At 51.0% G+C, this 27,664-nt stretch overlaps 1 protein-coding gene across 2 annotated transcripts in view; it reads right to left on the reverse strand.

Moving 5' to 3' along the window:
- Positions 1–24,233: 24,233 nt before the first annotated feature.
- Positions 24,234–27,664, reverse strand: part of KIF3C (kinesin family member 3C) — a 70,097-nt gene continuing 66,666 nt past the window's right edge. For both annotated transcript variants that reach the window (XM_073562000.1, XM_073562001.1), the window contains exons 7-8: positions 27,313–27,488; positions 24,234–26,907 (exon numbers count right to left, since the gene is read on the reverse strand). In XM_073562000.1, the coding sequence (XP_073418101.1) occupies positions 26,814–26,907; positions 27,313–27,488 (270 nt within the window). In that variant the 3' untranslated portion in view covers positions 24,234–26,813. The remainder of the gene's footprint in view (positions 26,908–27,312; positions 27,489–27,664) is intronic.

The raw sequence follows: 27,664 nt of genomic DNA on the forward strand, positions 1-27,664 counted from the left end.
AAGGGGGAGGTGTAATGTAAGATATGATTTTGCAGAACAATCTAGAATCTTCCATTGCTACACACTGAGGAGACCAGCCTTTCATATAGCTGCAACCCCCCCTTCCCCCTCAACACACACACCAGCATCTTCCTGCTTGCAGCTCAGTGAAATCTGAGATCACAATGAGGATTCTCTCCCTTCCCCCTCCTTGCACAGCTAGGAAAGGAAGTCCCTTTGTTCTCTAGACATGTGCTGGGATCAATATGAGTAGTATTAAAACAAGTAATATTGCAAAAATCATACACCACAGAGATATAAATCTCACATTTCTGCGAAGGGCGCGAGGCCAGCTTACTAACCCCTAATTTTTATGATTCTAACCTCTCCAGAAACTGAGATATGGATTGCTCCCAAATGGAGTGTCCTAATGATGGCAAGTTTGATGTTGTCTTGTTGGGTTCGATGAACTACAACCAATGATACCATATATGTGTTTGTGGGAGCTTCCCTCGTGAAGATATGGTTATTATAAAGTTTTAGTAAAATTTCAACTTAGAGAGTAGGGGGGTGGAACCTCCCCAGCCGGCCCATTTTGCTGAGGTCACACAGCCAAGACCATAAGGGATGGGGTCCCAGTAATCCTTTGCGAGAATGACCGCAATGGCGTCCGTTCTCGCGGGATTGCGACGTCTCGCGATCATTCTCGCAAAGGATTACTGGGACCGGGAGCGTGGAGAGAGGCGGGAAGGCTGTGCGGGACGCCGGAAGGTAAGAATAACAATATTTTTTATTTTAAATTCTATTTTTTACAGGGATATGGTGCCAAGAGCCCGGAGGACAATCTCCTCTCCTCCGGACCCTGGGTACCATCCGCAAATGTTCTGCTTACTTTTCGCATGGTGTGCACAGCCACATGCGGGAAGGAAGCGGAACAATGCATTCCTATGGGTGCGGGATCGCTGCGATTCCGCTAAATTAATGAGCATGCAGTGTTTTTTTACCGCAAAGCGATTCCGCCGCGGAAAAAACCACAGCATTGCGGAATCCCATAGGAATGCATGGGATGCTTATTTTTCGCGGCAAAATCGCGCGTTTAAAACCGCCGAGAAAATGTAAAAAAACGCTACGTGTGAACTCAGCCTAACAGCGCCAACCTGACAATGTTGGCTCTGATGGGATGATGTGGGATATTAGGGGTAGTAGTCCGGTGGCTCTGGCTGACGGGATGATGTGGGATATTAGGGGTAGTAGTCCGGTGGCTCTGGCTGATGGGATGATGTAGGATATTAGGGGTAGTAGTCCGGTGGCTCTGGCTGATGGGATGATGTGGGATATTAGGGGTAGTAGTCTGGTGGCTCTGGCTGACGGGATGATGTGGGATATTAGGGGTAGTAGTCCGGTGGCTCTGGCTGACGGGATGATGTGGGATATTAGGGGTAGTAGTCCGGTGGCTCTGGCTGACGGGATGATGTGGGATATTAGTGGTAGTAATCCGGTAGCTCTGGCTGACGGGATGATGTGGGATATTAGGGGTAGTAGTCCGGTAGCTCTGGCTGACGGGATGATGTGGGATATTAGGGGTAGTAGTCCGGTGGCTCTGGCTGATGGGATGATGTGGGATATTAGTGGTAGTAGTCCGGTGGCTCTGGCTGACGGGATGATGTGGGATATTAGTGGTAGTAATCCGGTAGCTCTGGCTGATGGGATGATGTGGGATATTAGGGGTAGTAGTCCGGTGGCTCTGGCTGACGGGATGATGTGGGATATTAGGGGTAGTAGTCCGGTGGCTCTGGCTGACGGGATGATGTGGGATATTAGTGGTAGTAATCCGGTGGCTCTGGCTGACGGGATGATGTGGGATATTAGGGGTAGTTGTCCGGTGGCTCTGGCTGACTGGATGATGTGGGATATTAGTGGTAGTAGTCCGGTGGCTCTGGCTGACGGGATGATGTGGGATATTAGGGGTAGTAGTCCGGTGGCTCTGGCTGATGGGATGATGTGGGATATTAGTGGTAGTAGTCCGGTGGCTCTGACTGATGGGATGATGTGGGATATTAGGGGTAGTAGTCCGGTGGCTCTGGCTGACTGGATGATGTGGGATATTAGTGGTAGTAGTCCGGTGGCTCTGACTGACGGGATGATGTGGGATATTAGGGGTAGTTGTCCGGTGGCTCTGGCTGACTGGATGATGTGGGATATTAGTGGTAGTAGTCCGGTGGCTCTGACTGATGGGATGATGTGGGATATTAGGGGTAGTAGTCCGGTGGCTCTGGCTGACTGGATGATGTGGGATATTAGTGGTAGTAGTCCGGTGGCTCTGACTGATGGGATGATGTGGGATATTAGTGGTAGTAGTCCGGTAGCTCTGGCTGACGGGATGATGTGGGATATTAGTGGTAGTAGTCCGGTGGCTCTGACTGATGGGATGATGTGGGATATTAGTGGTAGTAGTCCGGTGGCTCTGACTGATGGGATGATGTGGGATATTAGTGGTAGTAGTCCGGTGGCTCTGGCTGACGGGATGATGTGGGATATTAGTGGTAGTAGTCCGGTGGCTCTGACTGATGGGATGATGTGGGATATTAGTGGTAGTAGTCCGGTGGCTCTGGCTGACTGGATGATGTGGGATATTAGTGGTAGTAGTCCGGTGGCTCTGACTGATGGGATGATGTGGGATATTAGTGGTAGTAGTCCGGTAGCTCTGGCTGACGGGATGATGTGGGATATTAGGGGTAGTAGTCCGGTGGCTCTGACTGATGGGATGATGTGGGATATTAGTGGTAGTAGTCCGGTGGCTCTGGCTGACTGGATGATGTGGGATATTAGTGGTAGTAGTCCGGTGGCTCTGGCTGACTGGATGATGTGGGATATTAGTGGTAGTAGTCCGGTAGCTCTGGCTGACGGGATGATGTGGGATATTAAGGGTAGTAGTCCGGTGGCTCTGACTGATGGGATGATGTGGGATATTAGGGGTAGTAGTCCGGTAGCTCTGGCTGACGGGATGATGTGGGATATTAGGGGTAGTAGTCCGGTGGCTCTGACTGATGGGATGATGTGGGATATTAGGGGTAGTAGTCCGGTGGCTCTGGCTGACGGGATGATGTGGGATATTAGGGGTAGTAGTCCGGTGGCTCTGACTGATGGGATGATGTGGGATATTAGGGGTAGTAGTCCGGTAGCTCTGGCTGATGGGATGATGTGGGATATTAGGGGTAGTAGTCCGGTGGCTCTGGCTGACGGGATGATGTGGGATATTAGGGGTAGTAGTCCGGTAGCTCTGGCTGATGGGATGATGTGGGATATTAGGGGTAGTAGTCCGGTGGCTCTGGCTGACGGGATGATGTGGGATATTAGGGGTAGTAGTCCGGTGGCTCTGGCTGATGGGATGATGTGGGATATTAAGGGTAGTAGTCCGGTGGCTCTGGGTGAAGGGATGATATGGGATATTAGGGGTAGTTGTCCGGTGGCTCTGGCTGACGGGATGATATGGGATATTAGGGGTAGTAGTCCGGTGTCTCTGGCTGACGGGATGATGTGGGATATTAGGGGTAGTAGTCCGGTGGCTCTGGCTGACGGGATGATGTGGGATATTAGGGGTAGTAGTCCGGTGGCTCTGGCTGATGGGATGATGTGGGATATTAGGAGTAGTTGTCTGGTGGCTCTGGCTGACTGGATGATGTGGGATATTAGGGGTAGTAGTCCGGTGGCTCTGGCTGACTGGATGATGTGGGATATTAGGGGTAGTAGTCCGGTGGCTCTGACTGATGGGATGATGTGGGATATTAGGGGTAGTAGTCCGGTAGCTCTGGCTCATGGGATGATGTGGGATATTAGGGGTAGTAGTCCGGTGACTCTGGCTGACGGGATGATGTGGGATATTAGTGGTAGTAGTCCGGTAGCTCTGGCTGACGGGATGATGTGGGATATTAGGGGTAGTAGTCCGGTGGCTCTGGCTGATGGGATGATGTGGGATATTAGTGGTAGTAGTCCGGTAGCTCTGGCTGACGGGATGATGTGGGATATTAGGGGTAGTAGTCCGGTGGCTCTGGCTGATGGGATGATGTGGGATATTAGGGGTAGTTGTCCGGTAGCTCTGGCTGACGGGATGATGTGGGATATTAGGGGTAGTAGTCCGGTGGCTCTGGCTGACGGGATGATGTGGGATATTAGGGGTAGTTGTCCGGTAGCTCTGGCTGACGGGATGATGTGGGATATTAGGGGTAGTAGTCCGGTGGCTCTGGCTGATGGGAGGATGTGGGATATTAGAGGTAGTAGTCCGGTGGCTCTGGCTGATGGGATGATGTGGGATATTAGGGGTAGTAGTCCGGTGGCTCTGGCTGATGGGATGATGTGGGATATTAAGGGTAGTAGTCCGGTGGCTCTGGGTGAAGGGATGATATGGGATATTAGGAGTAGTTGTCCGGTGGCTCTGGCTGACGGGATGATATGGGATATTAGGGGTAGTAGTCCGGTGGCTCTGGCTGATGGGATGATGTGGGATATTAGGGGTAGTAGTCCGGTGTCTCTGGCTGACGGGATGATGTGGGATATTAGGGGTAGTTGTCCGGTAGCTCTGGCTGACGGGATGATGTGGGATATTAGGGGTAGTAGTCCGGTGTCTCTGGCTGACGGGATGATGTGGGATATTAGGGGTAGTTGTCCGGTAGCTCTGGCTGACGGGATGATGTGGGATATTAGGGGTAGTAGTCCGGTGGCTCTGGCTGATGGGAGGATGTGGGATATTAGAGGTAGTAGTCCGGTGGCTCTGGCTGATGGGATGATGTGGGATATTAGGGGTAGTAGTCCGGTGGCTCTGGCTGATGGGATGATGTGGGATATTAAGGGTAGTAGTCCGGTGGCTCTGGGTGAAGGGATGATATGGGATATTAGGAGTAGTTGTCCGGTGGCTCTGGCTGACGGGATGATATGGGATATTAGGGGTAGTAGTCCGGTGTCTCTGGCTGACGGGATGATGTGGGATATTAGGGGTAGTAGTCCGGTGGCTCTGGGTGACGGGATGATATGGGATATTAGGAGTAGTAGTCCGGTGGCTCTGGCTGACTGGATGATGTGGGATATTAGGGGTAGTAGTCCCGTGGCTCTGGCTGACGGGATGATGTGGGATATTAGGGGTAGTAGTCCGGTGGCTCTGGGTGACGGGATGATATGGGATATTAGGAGTAGTAGTCCGGTGGCTCTGGCTGACTGGATGATGTGGGATATTAGGGGTAGTAGTCTGGTGGCTCTGACTGATGGGATGATGTGGGATATTAGGGGAAGTAGTCCGGTGGCTCTGGCTGACGGGATGATGTGGGATATTAGTGGTAGTAGTCCGGTGGCTCTGGCTGACGGGATGATGTGGGATATTAGGGGTAGTAGTCCGGTGTCTCTGGCTGATGGGATGATGTGGGATATTAGTGGTAGTTGTCCGCTGGCTCTGGCTGAGGGGATGATGTGGGATATTAGGGGTAATAGTCCGGTGGCTCTGGCTGATGGGATGATGTGGGATATTAGTGGTAGTTGTCCGCTGGCTCTGGCTGACGGGATGATGTGGGATATTAGGGGTAATAGTCCGCTGGCTCTGGCTGACGGGATGATGTGGGATATTAGGGGTAGTAGTCCGGTGGCTCTGGCTCATGGGATGATGTGGGATATTAAGGGTAGTAGTCCGGTGGCTCTGGCTGACTGGATGATGTGGGATATTAGTGGTAGTAGTCCGGTGGCTCTGGCTGACGGGATGATGTGGGATATTAGGGGTAGTAGTCCGGTGGCTCTGGCTGACGGAATGATGTGGGATATTAGGGGTAGTAGTCCGGTGGCTCTGGCTGATGGGATGATGTGGGATATTAGGGGTAGTAGTCCGGTGGCTCTGGCTGATGGGATGATGTGGGATATTAGGGGTAGTAGTCCGGTGGCTCTGGCTGACGGGATGATGTGGGATATTAGGGGTAGTAGTCCGGTGGCTCTGGTTGACGGGATGATGTGGGATATTAGGGGTAGTAGTCCGGTGGCTCTGGCTGACGGGAGGATGTGGGATATTAGGGTTAGTAGTCCGGTGGCTCTGGCTGACGGGATGATGTGGGATATTAGGGGTAGTAGTCCGGTGGCTCTGGTTGACGGGATGATGTGGGATATTAGGGGTAGTAGTCCGGTGGCTCTGGCTGACGGGATGATGTGGGATATTAGGGGTAGTAGTCCGGTGGCTCTGGCTGACGGGAGGATGTGGGATATTAGGGTTAGTAGTCCGGTGGCTCTGGTTGACGGGATGATGTGGGATATTAGGGGTAGTAGTCCGGTGGCTCTGGCTGACGGGATGATGTGGGATATTAGGGGTAGTAGTCCGGTGGCTCTGGTTGACGGGATGATGTGGGATATTAGGGGTAGTAGTCCGGTAGCTCTGGCTGACGGGAGGATGTGGGATATTAGGGTTAGTAGTCCGGTGGCTCTGGCTGACGGGATGATGTGGGATATTAGGGGTAGTAGTCCGGTGGCTCTGGCTGACTGGATGATATGGGATATTAGGAGTAGTTGTCCGGTGGCTCTGGCTGACTGGATGATGTGGGATATTAGGGGTAGTAGTCCGGTGGCTCTGGCTGACGGGATGATGTGGGATATTAGTGGTAGTAGTCCGGTGGCTCTGGTTGACGGGATGATGTGGGATATTAGGGGTAGTAGTCCGGTGGCTCTGGCTGATGGGATGATGTGGGATATTAGGGGTAGTAGTCCGGTGGCTATGGCTGATGGGATGATGTGGGATATTAGGGGTAGTAGTCCGGTGGCTCTGGCTGACGGGATGATGTGGGATATTAGGGGTAGTAGTCCGGTGGCTCTGGTTGACGGGATGATGTGGGATATTAGGGGTAGTAGTCCGGTAGCTCTGGCTGACGGGAGGATGTGGGATATTAGGGTTAGTAGTCCGGTGGCTCTGGCTGACGGGATGATGTGGGATATTAGGGGTAGTAGTCCGGTGGCTCTGGCTGACTGGATGATATGGGATATTAGGAGTAGTTGTCCGGTGGCTCTGGCTGACTGGATGATGTGGGATATTAGGGGTAGTAGTCCGGTGGCTCTGGCTGACGGGATGATGTGGGATATTAGTGGTAGTAGTCCGGTGGCTCTGGTTGACGGGATGATGTGGGATATTAGTGGTAGTAGTCCGGTGGCTCTGGCTGATGGGATGATGTGGGATATTAGGGGTAGTAGTCCGGTGGCTATGGCTGATGGGATGATGTGGGATATTAGGGGTAGTAGTCCGGTAGCTCTGGCTGACGGGATGATGTGGGATATTAGTGGTAGTAGTCCGGTGGCTCTGGCTGACGGGATGATGTGGGATATTAGGGGTAGTAGTCCGGTGGCTCTGACTGATGGGATGATGTGGGATATTAGGGGTAGTAGTCCGGTAGCTCTGGCTGATGGGATGATGTGGGATATTAGGGGTAGTAGTCCGGTAGCTCTGGCTGATGGGATGATGTGGGATATTAGGGGTAGTAGTCCGGTAGCTCTGGCTGATGGGATGATGTGGGATATTAGGGGTAGTAGTCCGGTGGCTCTGGCTGACGGGATGATGTGGGATATTAGGGGTAGTAGTCCGGTGGCTCTGGCTGATGGGATGATGTGGGATATTAAGGGTAGTAGTCCGGTGGCTCTGGCTGACGGGATGATGTGGGATATTAGTGGTAGTAGTCCGGTGGCTCTGGGTGAAGGGATGATGTGGGATATTAGGAGTAGTTGTCCGGTGGCTCTGGCTGACGGGATGATATGGGATATTAGGGGTAGTAGTCCGGTGGCTCTGGCTGACGGGATGATATGGGATATTAGGGGTAGTAGTCCGGTGGCTCTGGGTGAAGGGATGATATGGGATATTAGGAGTAGTAGTCCGGTGTCTCTGGCTGACGGGATGATGTGGGATATTAGGGGTAGTAGTCCGGTGGCTCTGGGTGATGGAATGATATGGGATATTAGGAGTAGTAGTCCGGTGTCTCTGGCTGACGGGATGATATGGGATATTAGGAGTAGTAGTCCGGTGGCTCTGGCTGACGGGATGATATGGGATATTAGGAGTAGTAGTCCGGTGTCTCTGGCTGACGGGATGATATGGGATATTAGGAGTAGTAGTCCGGTGGCTCTGGCTGACGGGATGATATGGGATATTAGGAGTAGTAGTCCGGTGTCTCTGGCTGACGGGATGATATGGGATATTAGGAGTAGTAGTCCGGTGGCTCTGGCTGACGGGATGATATGGGATATTAGGAGTAGTAGTCCGGTGGCTCTGGCTGACGGGATGATATGGGATATTAGGGGTAGTAGTCCGGTGGCTCTGGGTGAAGGGATGATATGGGATATTAGGAGTAGTAGTCCGGTGTCTCTGGCTGACGGGATGATATGGGATATTAGGAGTAGTAGTCCGGTGTCTCTGGCTGACGGGATGATATGGGATATTAGGAGTAGTAGTCCGGTGGCTCTGGCTGACGGGATGATATGGGATATTAGGAGTAGTAGTCCGGTGGCTCTGGCTGACGGGATGATATGGGATATTAGGGGTAGTAGTCCGGTGGCTCTGGGTGAAGGGATGATATGGGATATTAGGAGTAGTAGTCCGGTGTCTCTGGCTGACGGGATGATGTGGGATATTAGGGGTAGTAGTCTGGTGGCTCTGGGTGATGGAATGATATGGGATATTAGGGGTAGTAGTCCGGTGGCTCTGGGTGAAGGGATGATATGGGATATTAGGAGTAGTTGTCCGGTGGCTCTGGTTGACGGGATGATGTGGGATATTAGGGGTAGTAGTCCGGTGGCTCTGGCTGATGGGATGATGTGGGATATTAGGGGTAGTAGTCCGGTGGCTCTGGGTGATGGGATGATGTGGGATATTAGGAGTAGTTGTCTGGTGGCTCTGGCTGACGGGATGATGTGGGATATTAGGGGTAGTAGTCCGGTGGCTCTGGCTGACGGGATGATGTGGGATATTAGGGGTAGTAGTCCGGTGGCTCTGGCTGACGGGATGATGTGGGATATTAGTGGTAGTAGTCCGGTGGGTCTGGCTGACGGGATGATGTGGGATATTAGTGGTAGTAGTCCGGTGGCTCTGGCTGACGGGATGATGTGGGATATTAGGGCTAGTAGTCCGGTGGCTCTGGCTGATGGGATGATGTGGGATATTAGGGGTAGTAGTCCGGTGGCTCTGGCTGATGGGATGATGTGGGATATTAGGGGTAGTAGTCCGATGGCTCTGGCTGACGGGATGATGTGGGATATTAGGGGTAGTAGTCCGATGGCTCTGTGTGACGGGATGATGTGGGATATTAGGGGTAGTAGTCCAGTGGCTGTGACGGGATGATGTGGGAAACCAAATCTTTTCCACAGAAGTAACCCTGAAACAGTACACCAAGATCCAGGTTTTCCCACAATCCCCCAATGCAATATGCTCCCATCAAGCATTTCCAACACACTGTCACATCCAACTTCAGGTACCACCTCTCACGGGTAATATCATCCTGTTTCCAGCGTTCCATACCTAAATTAAGCGTAAACCCCTCTGACCAGTATATGTGCATCCAGATCTGCTCTTCTTTGCTGGGCTACTCACAAAATTCACCATTTTGTGATGTTCTCTTCATACCTGTTTGCTAGATATGGTCCTAATGCACCACGCTGGCAGACAGTCGCGAGCCACAATTCACGGGACCGCGAGCCACAGGTTGGGGATCCCTGATATATAGAGACATTACACACAGAGTGATCTATTTCACGGGTTTATTTCTGGTAATGTTGATGATTATGGCTTACAGCCAATGAAAACCCAAAAGTCATTATCTCAGGAAATTAGAATAATTAACAATAAACACCTGTAAAGGCTCCTAAGTGTTTATAGAGGTCCCTTAGTCTGTTTCAGTAGCTCCACAATCATGGGGAAGACTGCTGACCTGACAGATGTCCAGAAGGCAGTCACTGACACACTCCACAATCATGGGGAAGACTGCTGACCTGACAGATGTCCAGAAGGCAGGTCCGACCAAGTATTGAGTGCATTTACTGATGATACATTTCAGTAGGACAACATATCGGATTTTACAATCATTTTTCCAGCTGGTGTTATAAAGTATTCTAATTTACTGAGATAATGACTTTTGGGTTTTCATTGGCTGTAAGCCGTAATCATCAACATTACCAGAAATGAACACGTGGAATAGATCACTCTGTGTGTAATGTCTCTATAGAATAGAGGAGAGTCACTTTCTGTATTGAAGAAATGAAATAAATTCACTTTGTGATGATATAATTTAGTGAGAAGCTCCTGTATGTGATCTGGTGGATCCTCTGTTACCTTCTGTATATAGAGGTGTTATCAGTCATTGTACAGGAGGAGGAGGAGGTGAGCTGTGACCAATATGTTACCGGTCACTGTTCCCAGTACCTGGAATGCTTCCTTTCTTTGACACTGAGGTTTGATGTTAGTTTGTTATGTGAATCAGGTTTTGGGGTCTGTGATGTCTGGCTGCGGTGGGGGGTATTTAGCATTTTTTGCTCCCGTCTCTCCCCTGATTGTCACTCCTGTAGGCGGCGGATCGCGGACTCTCCTCAGTCTTCTTACATTATGGTACATGAGGCCATTATTCTGCAGCTGTGCTCTTGTCCAGCAGGGGGCAGCGTCCTCCCTCCAGTCACTGCTTTGCATCGGAGACTCTGCTTTGTCTTTTGCTCTTTGTTCACAGCTGTCAGATATGATGGAGAAGTGTTCTGTGTCCTCCTGGGCTGGTCACATACAGGTGTGGTGGTATACACGGGTGTGGTGGCATACAGATGTGGCATACACAGGTGTGGTATACAGGTGTGGTATACACAGGTGTGGTGGTATATACACAGGTGTGGTATACAGGTGTGGTGGTATACAGGTGTGGTGGTATACAGGTGTGGTGGTATACAGGTGTGGTATACACAGATGTGGTGGTATACAGGTGTGGTGGTATACAGGTGTGGTGGTATACAGGTGTGGTATACACAGATGTGGTGGTATACAGGTGTGGTATACACAGGTGTGGTGGTATATACACAGGTGTGGTGGTATACACAGGTGTGGTGGTATATACACAGGTGTAGTGGTATACACAGGTGTGGTGGTATATACACGGGTGTGGTGGTATACAGGTGTGGCATACACAGGTGTGGTGGTATATACACAGGTGTGGTATACACAGGTGTAGTGGTATACACAGGTGTGGTGGTATACACAGGTGTGGTGGTATACACAGGTGTGGTGGTATACAGGTGTGGTGGCATACATAGATGTGGTGGTATATACACGGGTGTGGTGGTATACAGGTGTGGTATACACAGGTGTGGTGGTATATACACAGGTGTGGTATACAGGTGTGGTATACACAGGTGTAGTGGTATACACAGGTGTGGTGGTATACACAGGTGTGGTGGTATATACACAGGTGTAGTGGTATACAGGTGTGGTGGCATACATAGATGTGGTGGTATATACACGGGTGTGGTGGTATACAGGTGTGGTATACACAGGTGTGGTGGTATATACACAGGTGTAGTGGTATACACAGGTGTGGTGGTATATACACAGGTGTGCTGGTATACACAGGTGTGGTGGTATACAGGTGTGGTGGCATACATAGATGTGGTGGTATATACACGGGTGTGGTGGTATACAGGTGTGGTATACACAGGTGTGGTGGTATATACACAGGTGTAGTGGTATACACAGGTGTGGTGGTATATACACAGGTGTGCTGGTATACACAGGTGTGGTGGTATACAGGTGTGGTGGCATACATAGATGTGGTGGTATATACACGGGTGTGGTGGTATACAGGTGTGGCATACACAGGTGTGGTGGTATATACACAGGTGTGGTATACAGGTGTGGTATACACAGGTGTAGTGGTATACAGGTGTGGTATACACAGGTGTAGTGGTATACACAGGTGTGGTGGTATATACACAGGTGTGGTAGTATATACACAGGTGTATACACAGGTGTGGCGGCATACACAGGTGTGGTGGTATATACACAGGTGTAGTGGTATATACACGGGTGTGGTGGTATACACAGGTGTGGTGGTATACACAGATGTGGTGGTATACACAGGTGTAGTGGTATATACACAGGTGTGGTGGTATACACAGGTGTGGCGGTATACACAGGTGTGGTGGTATATACACAGGTGTGGTATACACAGGTGTGGTGGTATATACACAGGTGTAGTGGCTTAAACACGGGTGTGCTGGTATACACAGATGTGGTGGTATACAGGTGTGGTACACAGGTGTGGCGGTATACAGGTGTGGTATACACAGGTGTGGTGGTATATACATGGGTGTGGTCACATACAGGTGTGGTGGTATACAGATGTGGTGGTATATACACAGGTGTAGTGGTATATACCCGGGTGTGGTGGTATACACAGGTGTGGTCACATACAGGTGTGGTGGTATACAGATGTAGTGGTATATACCCGGGTGTGGTGGTATACACAGGTGTGGTCACATACAGGTGTGGTGGTATACCCAGATGTGGTATACAGGTGTGGTATACACAGGTGTGGTGGTATATACATGGGTGTGGTCACATACAGGTGTGGTGGTATACAGATGTGGTGGTATATACACAGGTGTAGTGGTATATACCCGGGTGTGGTGGTATACACAGGTGTGGTCACATACAGGTGTGGTGGTATACCCAGATGTGGTATACAGGTGTGGTATATACACGGGTGTGGTGGTGTATGGGTGTGGTCACATACAGGAGTGGTCCGCGCTGTCCCTTGTGGGACGTCTCCTGGAGGATCAGTAATGTGACATCATATAACAGAGACTGGAGATGTGGGGATTATGGTGAGTGTAAATGACGTGTGCTGTATAGAGGATGCCGAGTGCGTGCACTGTATGGAGCAAAGTATGTGCCCCCCACCTCCACCATTTCTGACCTCCCGTCCTCCACCCACAGACAGTCACATGGGGTCTCTCCTGCAGATATAACGGCTCCGCTCCTTTATGAAGGGTTTCTGCGACATTTTGGAGATGTCTGGGATGTTTTGCCCATTTGTGGGGTCAGACCCTGATGTTGGGGGGTCCGGGCTTACAGTCTTCATTATAGGTTGGGGTCCGGGCTCTGTGCGGCCGCTCATGTTCCCCCCTCCATGTCTTTATGGACCTCGTGCCCTGGGCACAGTTATGGGGGGCAGATAAGGGTCTTCCCCAAACTGTTCCCACAATTGTCCTCAATGTCTTGTGTGTGAAGATGAAGGTTTCCCATCACTGGAGCTGAGGGTCCGAGGCCGCCCCCTGATAGCTGCACATAGCATTATCCTCCTCCACCATCTGTACAGGGGGCACAATGCAGTCAGGGGTAACGTCCTCCTGGAGTCACCAAACCCAGACTCCTCCATCAGAGAAGTGCGATCCGTCACTGCCCAGAACACGTCTCCCCCAGACCGGGCCGGGACATCGCATTCTGAGGCCCAGGCAGGTGACGCTGGCAGCCCCCCAGTGAGCCCTCAGCCCCCAAGAAAAGAAATGGGTAACAGACTAAGGTAGCAGGACCCCAAATTACCCCGCTCCTCCTCTCACAAAAAATACCAGCAAAAGTAAACACTTGTGATGTAGCTGGGGAGAGGGTCGGCGGTGGGGAGGGGGTCAGCGGGGGGGAGAGGGTCGGCGGGGGGGCGAAGAGCTACGTGTAGAATCAGTCATGGTTTGTGGAGCATTTACACAACACCGGGGACAATAGGGACCTCTATCCCTGACCTCCTCCTTTATAATGTCCGGCACAAGGACGGTGATGGAAACTAATATGGCTGTAATGGGGGCTGAGCGCCGTCTATTACAGTGCCCAGCATTTGTTGGACGTCCTAATAGGATCTAAGCAGATAAAGGAGAACATATGATTATGTATAAAGCAGCACTCGTTCTCCTCCACGTTCTCCTCATCCTCCTCATTTTCCTCCTCATTCTCTTGTCCTCCTTGTACTCCTCTACATTCTCCTCATCCTCCTCATACTCCTCCACATTCTCCTCATCCTCCTCTACATTCTCCTCATCCTCCTCCACATTCTCCTCATCCTCCTCGTACTTCTTCACATTCTCCTCATCCTCCTTGTACTTCTCCACATTCTCCTCATCCTCCTCATACTCCGCTTCATTCTCCTCATCCTCCTCGTACTTCTTCACATTCTCCTCATCCTCCTCGTACTCCTCCACATTCTCCTCATCCTTCTCTACATTCTCCTCATCCTCCTCTACATTGTCCTCATCCTCCTTGTACTTCTCCACATTCTCCTCATCCTCCTCTACATTCTTCTCATCCTCCTCCACATTCTCCTCATCCTCCTCGTACTCCTCCACATTCTCCTCATCCTTCTCTACATTCTCCTCATCCTCCTCCACATTCTCCTCATCCTCCTCGTACTTCTTCACATTCTCCTCATCCTCCTTGTACTTCTCCACATTCTCCTCATCCTCCTCATACTCCGCTTCATTCTCCTCATCCTCCTCGTACTTCTTCACATTCTCCTCATCCTCCTCGTACTCCTCCACATTCTCCTCATCCTTCTCTACATTCTCCTCATCCTCCTCTACATTGTCCTCATCCTCCTTGTACTTCTCCACATTCTCCTCATCCTCCTCTACATTCTTCTCATCCTCCTCCACATTCTCCTCATCCTCCTCGTACTCCTCCACATTCTCCTCATCCTCCTCTACATTCTCCTCATCCTCCTCCACATTCTCCTCATCCTCCTTGTACTTCTCCACATTCTCCTCATCCTCCTCTACATTCTTCTCATCCTCCTCCACATTCTCCTCATCCTCCTCTACATTCTCCTCATCCTCCTCGTACTGCTTGGTTTTCCTTCTCGTTTTCCTTCTCGTCCTCATCCTCCCCTTCCTCCTCGTCTGATCACAGTGCTTATCCTCTTCATATATTACAGTCCTCATATTATACAGCTCTGGGCTCTTACAGTCACTTATTGTTCCTTATTATCCGGCTATTTCTTCTTTCCCGTTAGGTGTAAGATATGGTGTGATTAATCACTGACGAGCTGAATCCTAGAAGTCTGTGTCTGATGACCTACAACTCCCAGTATGTCCTTAACATTGGTAGGAGATGCTTCCCCCCGCAGCCATCCCGTCTAGCATCCCCCCGCAGCCTTCCCGTCTAGCGTCCCCCGTAGCCATCCCGCCTAGCATCCCCCGCAGCCTTCCCGCCTAGCGTCCCCCGCAGCATCCCGCATAGCGTCTCCCCTCAGCCGTCCCGCTTGGCATCCCCCGCAGCCATCCCACCTAGCGTCCCCCTCAGCCTTCCCACTTAGCTTCCTCCGCAGCCATCCCGCCTAGTGTCCCCCGCAGCCATCCCGCCTAGCGTCCCCCGCAGCCTTCCCGCCTAGCGTCCCCCGCAGCCTTCCCGCCTAGCGTCCCCCGCAGCCTTCCCGCATAGCGTCCCCCCTCAGCCGTCCCGCTTGGCATCCCCCGCAGCCTTCCCGCTTAGCGTCCTCCGTAGCCATCCCGCCTAGCGTCCCCCGCAGCCTTCCCGCCTAGTGTCCCCCGCAGCCTTCCCTCATAGCGTCCCCCCTCAGCCGTCCCGCCTGGCATCCCCCGCAGCCATCCCGCCTAGCGTCCCCCGCAGCCTTCTCACTTAGCTTCCTCCGCAGCCGTCCCGCCTAGCGTCCCCCGCAGCCTTCCCGCCTAGCGTCCTCCATCAGCCGTCCCGCTTGGCATCCCCCGCAGCCTTCCCGCCTAGCGTCCCCCGTAGCCATCCCGCCTAGCGTCCCCCGTAGCCATCCCGCCTAGCGTCCCCCGCAGCCTTCCCGTCTAGCGTCCCCCGCAGCATTCCCACATAGCGTCCCCCCTCAGCCGTCCCGCTTTGCATCCCCCGCAGCCATCCCGCCTAGCGTCCCCCGCAGCCTTCCCGCCTAGCGTCCCCCGCAGCCTTCCCACATAGCATCCCCCCTCAGCCGTCCCGCTTGGCATCCCCCGCAGCCTTCCCGCCTAGTGTCCCCCGTAGCCATCCCGCCTAGCGTCCCCCGCAGCCTTCCCGCCTAGCGTCCCCCGCAGCCTTCCCGCATAGCGTCCCCCCTCAGCCATCCCGCTTGGCATCCCCCGCAGCCTTCCCGCCTAGTGTCCCCGTAGCCATCCCGCCTAGCATCTCCCGCAGCCTTCCCGCCTAGCGTCCCCCGCAGCCTTCCCGCATAGCATCCCCCCTCAGCCGTCCCGCTTGGCATCCCCCGCAGCCTTCCCGCCTAGTGTCCCCCGTAGCCATCCCGCCTAGCGTCCCCCGCAGCCTTCCCGCCTAGCGTCCCCCGCAGCCTTCCCGCATAGCGTCCCCCCTCAGCCGTCCCGCTTGGCATCCCCCGCAGCCTTCCCGCCTAGCGTCCCCCGCAGCCATCCCGCCTAGTGTCCCCGTAGCCATCCCGCCTAGCATCCCCCGCAGCCTTCCCGCCTAGCGTCCCCCGCAGCCTTCCCGCATAGCATCCCCCCTCAGCCGTCCCGCTTGGCATCCCCCGCAGCCTTCCCGCTTGGCATCCCCCGCAGCCTTCCCGCCTAGTGTCCCCGTAGCCATCCCGCCTAGCATCCCCCGCAGCCTTCCCGCCTAGCGTCCCCCGCAGCCTTCCCGCATAGCATCCCCCCTCAGCCGTCCCGCTTGGCATCCCCCGCAGCCTTCCCGCTTGGCATCCCCCGCAGCCTTCCCGCCTAGCGTCCCCCGCAGCCATCCCGCCTGGCATCCCCCGCAGCCATCCCATTTGGCGTCCCCCGCAGCCATCTCGCTTAGCGTCCCCCCTCAGCCATCCCGCCTAGCGTCCCCCCTCAGCCGTCCCACTTGGCATCCCCCGCAGCCTTCCCGCCTAGTGTCCCCCGTAGCCATCCCGCCTAGTGTCCCCCGCAGCCTTCCCGCCTAGCGTCCCCCGCAGCCGTCCCGCATAGCATCCCCCCTCAGCCATCCCGCCTAGCGTCCCCGCAGCCTTCCCACTTAGCTTCCTCCGCAGCCATCCTGCTTAGCGTCCCCCCTCAGCCATCCCGCCTAGCGTCCCCCGCAGCCTTCCCACTTAGCTTCCTCCGCAGCCATCCCGCTTAGTGTTTCCCCGCAGCCATCCCGCCTGACATCCCCCGCAGCCATCCCGTCTAGCGTCCCCCGCAGCCATCCCGTCTAGCGTCCCCCGCAGCCATCCCGTCTAGCGTCCCCCCTCAGCCATCCCGCCTAGCGTCCCCCGCAGCCTAGCTTCCCCCCTCAGCCGTCCCACCTGGCATCCCCCGCAGCCATCCCATCTGGTGTCCCTCGCAGCCGGTCCGAAATGGCCCGCATCTTGCTGGAGTACCCAGCAGAGAGGTGAGCTGATGCCAACTCCTCTGCTCCGGTTCGGGGCAATGCCAATGCAACGTAGAGCAGGGCGGTAGCGACGGCCAGGGCGTAGGTGAGGGCTGAGCGTGTCGGTGACTGACACTGCTCCCGTGTGCCCGCGCCCCGGATGATACTGTGCCTTAATGCCTGTGGTCGGAGGAAAGTGTCGGGCAGCTGCAGGCTTACAACCATGTCATTTTCTTTTTTTTTCTCCCCAATGTGCGCCCTTCTCAGGCAGGCAGGAGGTCTTTATCTAGGCGAGTGCCTACTCCTTGTCCCGGCATTGCCTCCGGAGTCCGGTTGTAGCGGCTTTACGCCACTCTCTCCGACGCTCTGCATTGTGCTTGGTGATGTACGGCTGCATGCGGCTGCTCGGCCATGAAGCTCCCTGCGGGGGGGCGCATTGTTAGTGCTAATACCAGAGGAGGTCTGGACTCTGCAGTTATGGGGTCAGCAGAGCGGTGGTGACTATTCTGCCCTCTGCATTCGGCCCCCCGCTCTGTAATGTTACGGGGTCTCCACTTTGTGGCTGAGTTGCTGCCGTTCCTCCCACTTCTCAGTAATGTAATGGACGGACTTGTTACCCCCGTGGCTCCTATTACAGGACCGCACTGGGATCAGGGAGGTCTGCCCCACCGGCCGCTCTCTCACATGGTAGTAAAGGCAGATGGCATGGTGGGGGGCTGGAAGTTATACACTGGGGTCTTTGGGGCCGGATGTTCTATACCGGGGGGCCAGGGGCCGGATGTTATACACAGGGACGTGGGCCGGATGTAATACACCAGGGGAGCGATGGGGCCGGATGTAATACACCAGGGGAGCGATGGGGCCGGATGTAATACACCAGGGGAGCGAGGGGGCCGGATGTTATACACCATGGGAGCGAGGGGGCCGGATGTAATACACCAGGGGAGCGAGGGGGCCGGATGTAATACACCAGGGGAGCGAGGGGGCCGGATGTAATACACCAGGTGAGCGAGGGGGCCGGATGTAATACACCATGGGAGCGAGGGGGCCAGGTGTAATACACCAGGGGAACGAGGGGGCCGGATGTTATACACCAGGTGAGCGAGGGGGCCGGATGTAATACACCAGGTGAGCGAGGGGGCCAGATGTAATACACCAGGGAGCGAGGGGGCCGGATGTAATACACCAGGGGAGCGAGGGGGCCGGATGTAATACACCAGGGAGCGAGGGGGCCAGATGTAATACACCAGGTGAGCGAGGGGGCCGGATGTAATACACCAGGTGAGCGAGGGGGCCGGATGTAATACACCATGGGAGCGAGGGGGCCAGGTGTAATACACCATGGGAGCGAGGGGGCCAGGTGTAATACACCAGGGGAACGAGGGGGCCGGATGTTATACACCAGGGGAGCGAGGGGGCCGGATGTTATACACCAGGGGAGCGAGGGGGCCGGATGTAATACACCAGGGGAGCGAGAGGGCCGGATGTAATACACCAGGGGAGCGAGGGGGCCGGATGTAATACACCATGGGAGCGAGGGGGCCAGGTGTAATACACCAGGGGAACGAGGGGGCCGGATGTAATACACCAGGGGAGCGAGGGGGCCGGATGTAATACACCAGGGGAGCGAGGGGGCCAGATGTTATACACCATGGGAGCGAGGGGGCCGGATGTAATACACCATGGGAGCGAGGGGGCCGGATGTAATACACCAGGGGAGCGAGGGGGCTGGATGTAATACACCAGGGGAGCGAGGGGGCCGGATGTTATACACCAGGTGAGCGAGGGGGCCAGATGTAATACACCAGGGAGTGAGGGGGCCGGATGTAATACACCAGGGGAGCGAGGGGGCCGGATGTAATACACCAGGGGAGCGAGGGGGCCGGATGTAATACACCAGGGGAGCGAGGGGGCCGGATGTAATACACCAGGGGAGTGAGAGTACCAGATGTTATAGACTGGGGAGTTGGATGTTATACACCGAAGAGTGAGGGGGGCCAGATGTAATACACCATGGGAGCGAGGGGGCCGGATGTAATATGCCAGGGGAGCGAGGGGGTCGGATGTAATATGCCAGGGGAGCGAGGGGGCTGGATGTTATACTCCAAGAGAGGGGGCTGGATGTTATACTCCGAGAAGAGAGGGGGCTGGATGTTATACACCGGGGAGCGAGGGGGCCGGATGTAATACAAGAGAGCGAGGGGGCCGGATGTAATACGCCAAGGGAGCGAAGGGGCCGGATGTCATGCAAAGGTGGGGAGAGGGTGCTGTATGTTATATTTCGGGTGATTGGATGTTATCCACCAGGGAGCGAGGGGGTCGGATGATATACACTGGGGATTCCGGGGGGACTGGATGTTATTGTGCTGCACATTTTGGGGGGCTGATTAACCCCTTGTCGTCTGGAGGCCCCTCTGTAGGCCGAGCCCTGCAGCTCTTCTCGTCTCCTGCAGCAGCAGAGCCGCGGCTCCCCCGTGTGCAGGAGCATAGCTGACAACGGCCTTAGATACTGTTCCCATGGCGACCGCATCCCTGGAAAGACTCGTCTAATCATCATTAATGATTTGTGCTGGAGGGGAGAGGGTGGGGGGGTTAATGCTGGGGACAGAGCTGCTCGTTACCCATCACATACTGCCGCCAATTATCAGAGTCCGGATGTTGTGCCGCCTTCCTGCGGCCTCTGTTGTGTCCTCCACTGAGACCTCCACTGCAACCTCCTCTGTGACCTCCACTGCAACCTCTGTTGCAACCACCGCTGCGTCCTCTGCTGTGACCTCTGTTGCAACCACTGCTGCGTCCTCTGCTGTGACCTCTGTTGCAACCACCGCTGCGTCCTCTGCTGTGACCTCTGTTGCAACCACTGCTGCGTCCTCTGCTGTGACCTTTGTTGCAACCACTGCTGCGTCCTCTGCTGTGACCTCTGTTGCAACCACTGCTGCGTCCTCTGCTGTGACCTTTGTTGCAACCACTGCTGCGTCCTCTGCTGTGACCTTTGTTGCAACCACCGCTGCGTCCTCTGCTGTGACCTCTGCGACTTTCACGTCTCGAGTCCTGTACGTGGCAGTGGTGATGTCACTGCTCGGATACGATACAGGTGAAGAATATGACGTCCGTGATTCTTATCGTCCGCGCTCCGGTCTAACATGAGGTGCGATGGAAATAAAGTGTGTTGCATCTGTAGGTAAAAACTGTCTAAAACGCGTCTGCTTATGTAAATGATCAACACCCATGAGGAAGAAACACACAATACAAATATAACAAAAAAAAACCACATGGGACTGCGGAGTACAACGTTCATCATTTATTGATCGTGTGAAGGGTGCGCTGTCCGGCACTCCTCCGTGTTAGGTCAAGCAAATATGACAGCTGTCAATCAAAAGCTGGGAGGCCCCCCTCCACACAGTATGTATATATAATATATATCTATATATGTATATGCCTTGTATACAGTCCTTGTATATATAGTGACGTTGCTGTATACCTTCATACACGTCCGGTCACTTTTCCAGTCTATCTAGAAACATCAATCAGGGAATGGATAAGGTAGGGGGGCTGAACACTCATCTAAACGTAACTGGTCTCTGCACATCCCGGTAAACACTCACATATTGCACTTATCTAGGGCAACACTAAAAACAATCCCAGTGGTGGGGCCACATATATAGTTGGGGGGGTCACATATACATATATATACAACCAGAAATGATAAGATGGCCATAGACCTTACAGGAAAGCCTCCTTGTTCATGGATGAAAGAGCCTTCCACCAACATGGTCAAAAATTAACGAGTTCTTCACCCCATTTTCTGTCCTTCTTCTTTACCCCAAACACATTGGCCATAGGCTCCTCATAGGCTCCACATAGGCACTGACTTCTGCCTCCATAGAGCCCAAAAACATCTTGTAAATTTCAATGCATCCAATCCATTTCTCCCAATAATTTGTCTAATTTTTGACCTCTGGTATCTTCAAGCTTCTTGGAAATGGACAACGTCATCTATTGCAGAAGTTTAGAGACCAATGTCTATGGACAGCCGAGATGGCTATGGGTTTGTCAGAGTGCATTATGGGGTTTTTTGGATACGAAGTCTTGGTATATAGGAAATATAGATACAGTCATATGTTAAAGTTTGGGCACCCCTATTAATGTTAACCTTTTTTCTTTATAACAATTTTGGTTTTTGCAACAGCTATTTCAGTTTCATATATCTAATAACTGATGGACTCAGTTATATTTCTGGATTCAAATGAGGTTTATTGTACTAACAGAAAATGTGCAATCTGCATTTTAACAAAATTTGACCGGTGCAAAAGTATGGGCACCTTAACATAAAAGTGACATTAATATTTCGTAGATCCTCCTTTTGCAAAAATAACAGCCTCTAGTCGCTTCCTGTAGCTATTAATGAGTTCCTGGATCCTGGATGAAGGTATTTGTGGCCATTCCTGTTTACAAAACAATCCCAGTTCAGTTAAGTTTGATGGTCGCCGAGCATGGACAGCCCGCTTCAAATCATCCCACAGATGTTCAATGATATTCAGGTCTGGGGACTGGGATGGCCATTCCAGAACATAGTAGTTGTTCCTCTGCATGAATGCCTGAGTAGATTTGGAGCAGTGTTTTGGATCATTGTCTTGCTGAAATATCCATCCCCTGCGTAACTTCAACTTCGTCACTGATTCTTGCACATTATTGTCAAGAATCTGCTGATACTGAGTTGAATCAATGCGACCCTCAATTTTAACAAGATTCCCGGTGCCGGCATTGGCCACACAGCCCCAAAGCATGATGGAACCTCCACCAAATTTTACTGTGGGTAGCAAGTGTTTTTCTTGGAATGCTGTGTTTTTTAGCCTCCATGCATAACGCCTTTTTGTATGACCAAACAACTCAATCTTTGTTTCATCAGTCCACAGGACCTTCTTCCAAAATGTAACTGGCTTGTCCCAATGAGCTTTTGCAGACCTCAGGCGACTCTGTTTGTGGCGTGCTTGCAGAAACGGCTTCTTTGGCATCACTCTCCCATACAGCTTCTCCTTGTGCAAAGTGCGCTGTATTGTTGACCGATGCACAGTGACACCATCTGCAGCAAGATGAGGCTGCAGGTCTTTGGAGGTGGTCTGTGGATTGTCCTTGACTGTTCTCACCATTCTTCTTCTCTGCCTTTCTGATATTTTTCTTGGCCTGCCACTTCTGGGCTTAACAAGAACTGTACCTGTGTTCTTCCATTTCCTTACTATGTTCCTCACAGTGGAAACTGACAGGTTAAATCTCTGAGACAACTTTTTGTATCCTTCCCCTGAAAAGCTATGTTGAATAATCTTTGTTTTCAGATCATTTGAGAGTTGTTTTGAGGAGCCCATGATGCCACTCTTCATAGGAGAATCAAATAGGAGAATTACTTGCAAGTGGCCACCTTAAATACCTCTTCTCATGATTTGATACACCTGGCTATGAAGTTCAAAGCTCAATGAGGTTACAAAACCAATTTAGTGCTTCAGGAAGTCAGTAAAAAGTAGTTAGGAGTGTTCAAATCAAGAAAATGATAAGGGTGCCCATACTTTTGCATCGGTCAAATTTTGTTTAAATGCAGATTGCACATTTTCTGTTAGTACAATAAACCTCATTTGAATCCAGAAATATAACTGAGTCCATCAGTTATTAGATATATGAAACTGAAATAGCTGTTGCAAAAACCAAAATTGTTATAAAGAAAAAAGGTTAACATTAATAGGGGTGCCCAAACTTTAACATATGACTGTATTAAGACTTCTATAAAAATGTGAGAACTGTCGACCAACGTAGCATCAGACATCATCAGTGATGCAGAAAGGCTTCCAATGAGCCCCCACTTGTGGAATGGAAGTGGACAATCACAGTGATAAAAAACAATACATATGTAAACATTCCTCAACATTGGAGAAGGAAAAGTCATGAAATTACGGAAATTACAGGATGCATAGATATGTTAATGATAGGCAAATGATGAAAACATTTTCAAAACATCTCAATTTATTCAGTCTGGAGTATAAGCCAGGTGCAGATATCCCGGCACTTCCGGCCTTGGCTGCTAGCACAGAGGTTATTAATGGTCATCTGAGGAAGGTTCTGCCGCTGAATGCAGTTGGTAAAATCATCAAGATCCGCTGCTGGTAGCTTCTGTGTAGTGACCGACCAATGGGTAAAATCATCAAGATCCTCTGCTGGCAGCTTCTGTGTAGTGACCGACCAATGACGTGCACGATGGGAGACAAATCCAGAGATCCTGCAGGCGGCCTGAGGTCGTGTTCAAAGTATGTTCTTTTACTTTTTTCTGCCATTTGCATATCATTAACATGTCCATTGACCCTTTGATCGCCAGAATTCCACACTTTTTTTTGCAGTTTCAAACCTTGCTGACAATGTGCACAATGTAGATACTAAGTTGAAGAAATATGGAGGAGAAGCTTGAAACCCATAGCCAAAATAGTGAAGACTTTAGGGTGAGTGATTCTAAATGTCAGAACTAAGTTGACATACTCATGCACAAATAATGGGAACCGCCATGGGGTCTTCAACTACCCATCTGAAATGTAGCTGCTCTGCCTATGACCACAATAGGAATTGGGGTAGATATTAACATTTTTATAAAGTGAGAGAAGTGTCAAACAACAAAGAATCAAACCTCATCAATGGAGCAGGCAGCCTACCAACCAGCCTCCACTTGTGTTATGGAAATGGAGTCTTTATGGACACTTCAGGTGTCACAATGTTCAACACACAATTAATTTAGAACCCACCAAATGACATAATACATATTGAATCCCCACCCTAAACACTGTTCAAATATGTATGACCCAACTGTAACCTGCAGCATAATCAAAGCTGGAGTCAACTAGTCCTACACTGACATTTATGGACTAACAATGTTATTCTATTGCCACCCAGTCCACCATTGTTCTTTAAGATTTTTTATTACTTCAGTCCTCTTGGTGTACAATTGAATTTAATTTTAAATGATGCAGAATAAAAGGACCCCAGGATTTCACATCTTGTCCGACTGTCGATTAGCCTGTTAGTGTACGTTTCTATCCAGTCCAGCGCTGCTTTCAAAGTTCTGACTTTCCTTAGCTTTTGGAAGTTTATATCTCACTGTGTACCCTTCTCATGAGCATATCTTCTGTACCGAGCATATCCTATTGGCGGGTTGGTAAGGACAGTGCCAAAGGCATTTGATAAGCAGCAGAATTGTGAATGCAGCTCTGGATGATTCCAGGTTATAGCATATGAAGTTCAACATAAAATAGAACAAAGTTACTAACTCTTATATGTAGATTTAAAATGGGGAATCCAGTGAAAAATTATCTGGGGTGAAGCCTATGAGATTGGACCATCACGAACACAAAACGACTGGACCAAGTTTCAGTCCCAGAATGTTTGTCTTGTAGCCACATATCACAGGTCCAGGAAATGTCCTAATGTTCCACGAGCAAAGGTTTTTTTTGTCTTTCATTACATGCAGGCCATTGAAATAAGAGTGAGAGTCATTCTCCGAACTGTCAAGTGAGTGGTTTCTTGTGGGAGTCTCAATGATATCTCTGTGCCTATAGAAGGGCATATAACAAGGCGCGGATGCAACAATCCCTTTAGGAAACAGTTATGTACTTGTGTATTGGTGCAGATCCTAGTGCTCTACTATGTGTGGAAGTGATGTGCAGCATGGGATGTCTGGCATTTGGACCCTGGAGCTCGCCTAGAACACTGCGATCATCTCAGGACAGGACACATATTGGAAGGTTATACCACCACCCATTGGGGCAGGTATTTAATAAAATGTAATCTACCCCTAGATTGTATTGGAGTCTATCATTTGTGCTCTTATGAACAGATTGGTGTAGAGAAAATTCATCATGTTTTCTTACAGATTGTCTAGCTGGAGATGGCTTGTAGGAGTATGTAGCTATGGATGATAAGGGTGCTATAAATACATCTGTACTCTGCTGGCAAACAAAGTATACCATGCAGCCACTTTGCTGTTCAAGAGGAGACACTTAAGATCAAGCTCCAAGTCAGAGTGATGGCTCAGTAATGATGAATGTGGTAGAAGTTTGTTTACCTGTTAACACACAATTAATTTAGAACCGCCATGGGGTCCTCACTAACCCCTATAAATTGTTGCTGCTTTGTCTATGACTCTGGTGCCGTGACAACCCCTGTGCAGATTTTCAGAATGATTACCAGGCATGCTGTACATGTCCAAGTTAGTAAATATTAGAGATTTTAGTGACTGCATAGAATAAAAGGTTATTGCACAATATTGTACACGAAGTTCCGAATCATTGTAGAATTTCCACCTAGAGACCTTTTAGTGTATTTCTAGCAAACATGTGTGTGTGAAGGTACGGGATAAGGGAACCTACCCACCCATCATCTAATAGGAATTGTTTTTAGTGGTTACACCTTACTAATTGCATAAAAAACATCAAACTTCAAGTAATAAAAAAGGATAAAGTTGTTTCAACATTTCTGCCTTAAATGTGCATACAGCTTGTTTACTCCATGCTGTGTACTACACCATTATAGATTTACACCAAACATTGTATTCTGCGGGGAGATGTCACCCGAGGTTCCTCAATAAATACAGCATTTTAGACAGTATGATGACAACATGTCTCAGGTCAGTCTTGTCCTTTTCCTTGTGAGAGATGAATGCTTTTCAGCTGCAACATTTAGATGTCATTGTCCTACTGAGTTTCCAAAAACTGAGGTGGTGAGCCACAAAAAAAGGAAGCAATATAGCAAAAACAGGCATTGGCAGCATTCCATTGGGTCGAAGACCGAGCATGACTTTATGACATCCCGATAATAGCTCTCCATGGTGCTGAAGATAGAACTGCCCATGAGGACTGCTGATCTGAAAAACCTCATCTCTGAATCCTTGTACCTGAAGGCCAATGTCCCAAGAGGTGGAGAGAAGAAAAGCCTTTGAGATAAGGCACTGGCGTTTTGTTAAGCTGCAGAGTTTGCAAAATTTCAAGGCAAGTGAGGGGCCTTGTGTGCTTCGATACACAAACGGAGGAAGGAGAGGAATCATCCAGTCCTTGTGTCGAAAATCGTTCTTGAGCAGGAGAAAAGGAACAGAGGCTTAGCTGCTGCATTTGCAAGGTGAGTGCAGAGTCTATCATCCATCAGGTGACACCCAATCTATGGTGTTTCAGAAGAACCTCCAACCCTCAGGAGGCAGTCAAGAGTTTCCTATGGTCTACAAGCTTTATCGGAATTCCAAGTGCCGGTTGTAAGGTGAACGTGCCAAGAACCATCAGTGTGGACCATCCACAGATTAATAAATTAAATAAATATGTTAATTCGTTAAATTAAAAAAAGTCCTCACATCGCTCCACCACTGAGGTCTAATCTTCAAGCAGAGGATTGACGAGGGGTTAAAAACCACCATCCTCTCCTTGTTCTGTCGGAAGCAAAGCCTGGCATATAGGGTAATGTGTGTGGGTTGAGCTTTCAAGGAAAGTGGTGGGCATCACTCGTGGGTGGGAGACAGCGGGCGCCTTTGGCTGCTCGATGACAAGGAGATGTGGGTGGTTGAGGACGGAAGAGGCTTTGGCTGTTGACACCTGGAATTAGATTGAAGCTTAGTTTTAGTTCAAGGAAAAGTTTTCTCCTTGTTACTTATGTTACACTCATAAACCATATGGACCAGGGGTGCAAAACCACCATGGGACTCTTACCTGCTCCCCCATTACGTGCTCATCGAGGAGGAGAGTGCATGTATGTGACTATAACAGGTCCCTTCAGACCACCATAACAGAGCCAAAGAGAGGTTCTCCAACTATGCCAGCCACACACTGTCCTCCCTTATCGATACCAAATATCCCAGAGATTGGGGGGTGCACAGAATGCCCCCATGGGTAGCTCCACAGATGGGGACATATGTATGTAGTAGGTCTACATTTAGTAGCCACAGAAAAGAACCTAATGATTGATTTGGGCGGTATGAGGCTTCATATTTGAGGACTCACCAAGACCTGGACTTCCGAACCCGCGCGGCTGCTGGACGTTCCAAAAGACTGTCGAGACGAGTCAATCTCTCGAGATGAAGCGCTCGCGGGTCCTGTTCTGCCCGATCCTTAGTAAAGTCCATCTCAAACACAGTGGGAGGAGTGAGGTCCAACTCCAGGAACATGATGTTTTCAGCCTGGTAATAAAAGAACCCACACAGCCATTATCAATTAAAAAATGGCAAGAAACCACTTCTTCACCAAACCTACCTCCTTGGCAGCTACGGTCACTCCTTGGAGATGTCTGAGTGTCCACATGGGGATGGTTTGGTTACTAATGCCATTTTTGTAAAGTAGCCCATTATGTGAGGTT

The sequence above is a fragment of the Dendrobates tinctorius genome, unplaced genomic scaffold (assembly GCF_039654945.1).
Source record: "Dendrobates tinctorius isolate UK_male_01 unplaced genomic scaffold, ASM3965494v1 ptg000332l, whole genome shotgun sequence".
Lineage (NCBI taxonomy): Eukaryota > Metazoa > Chordata > Amphibia > Anura > Dendrobatidae > Dendrobates > Dendrobates tinctorius.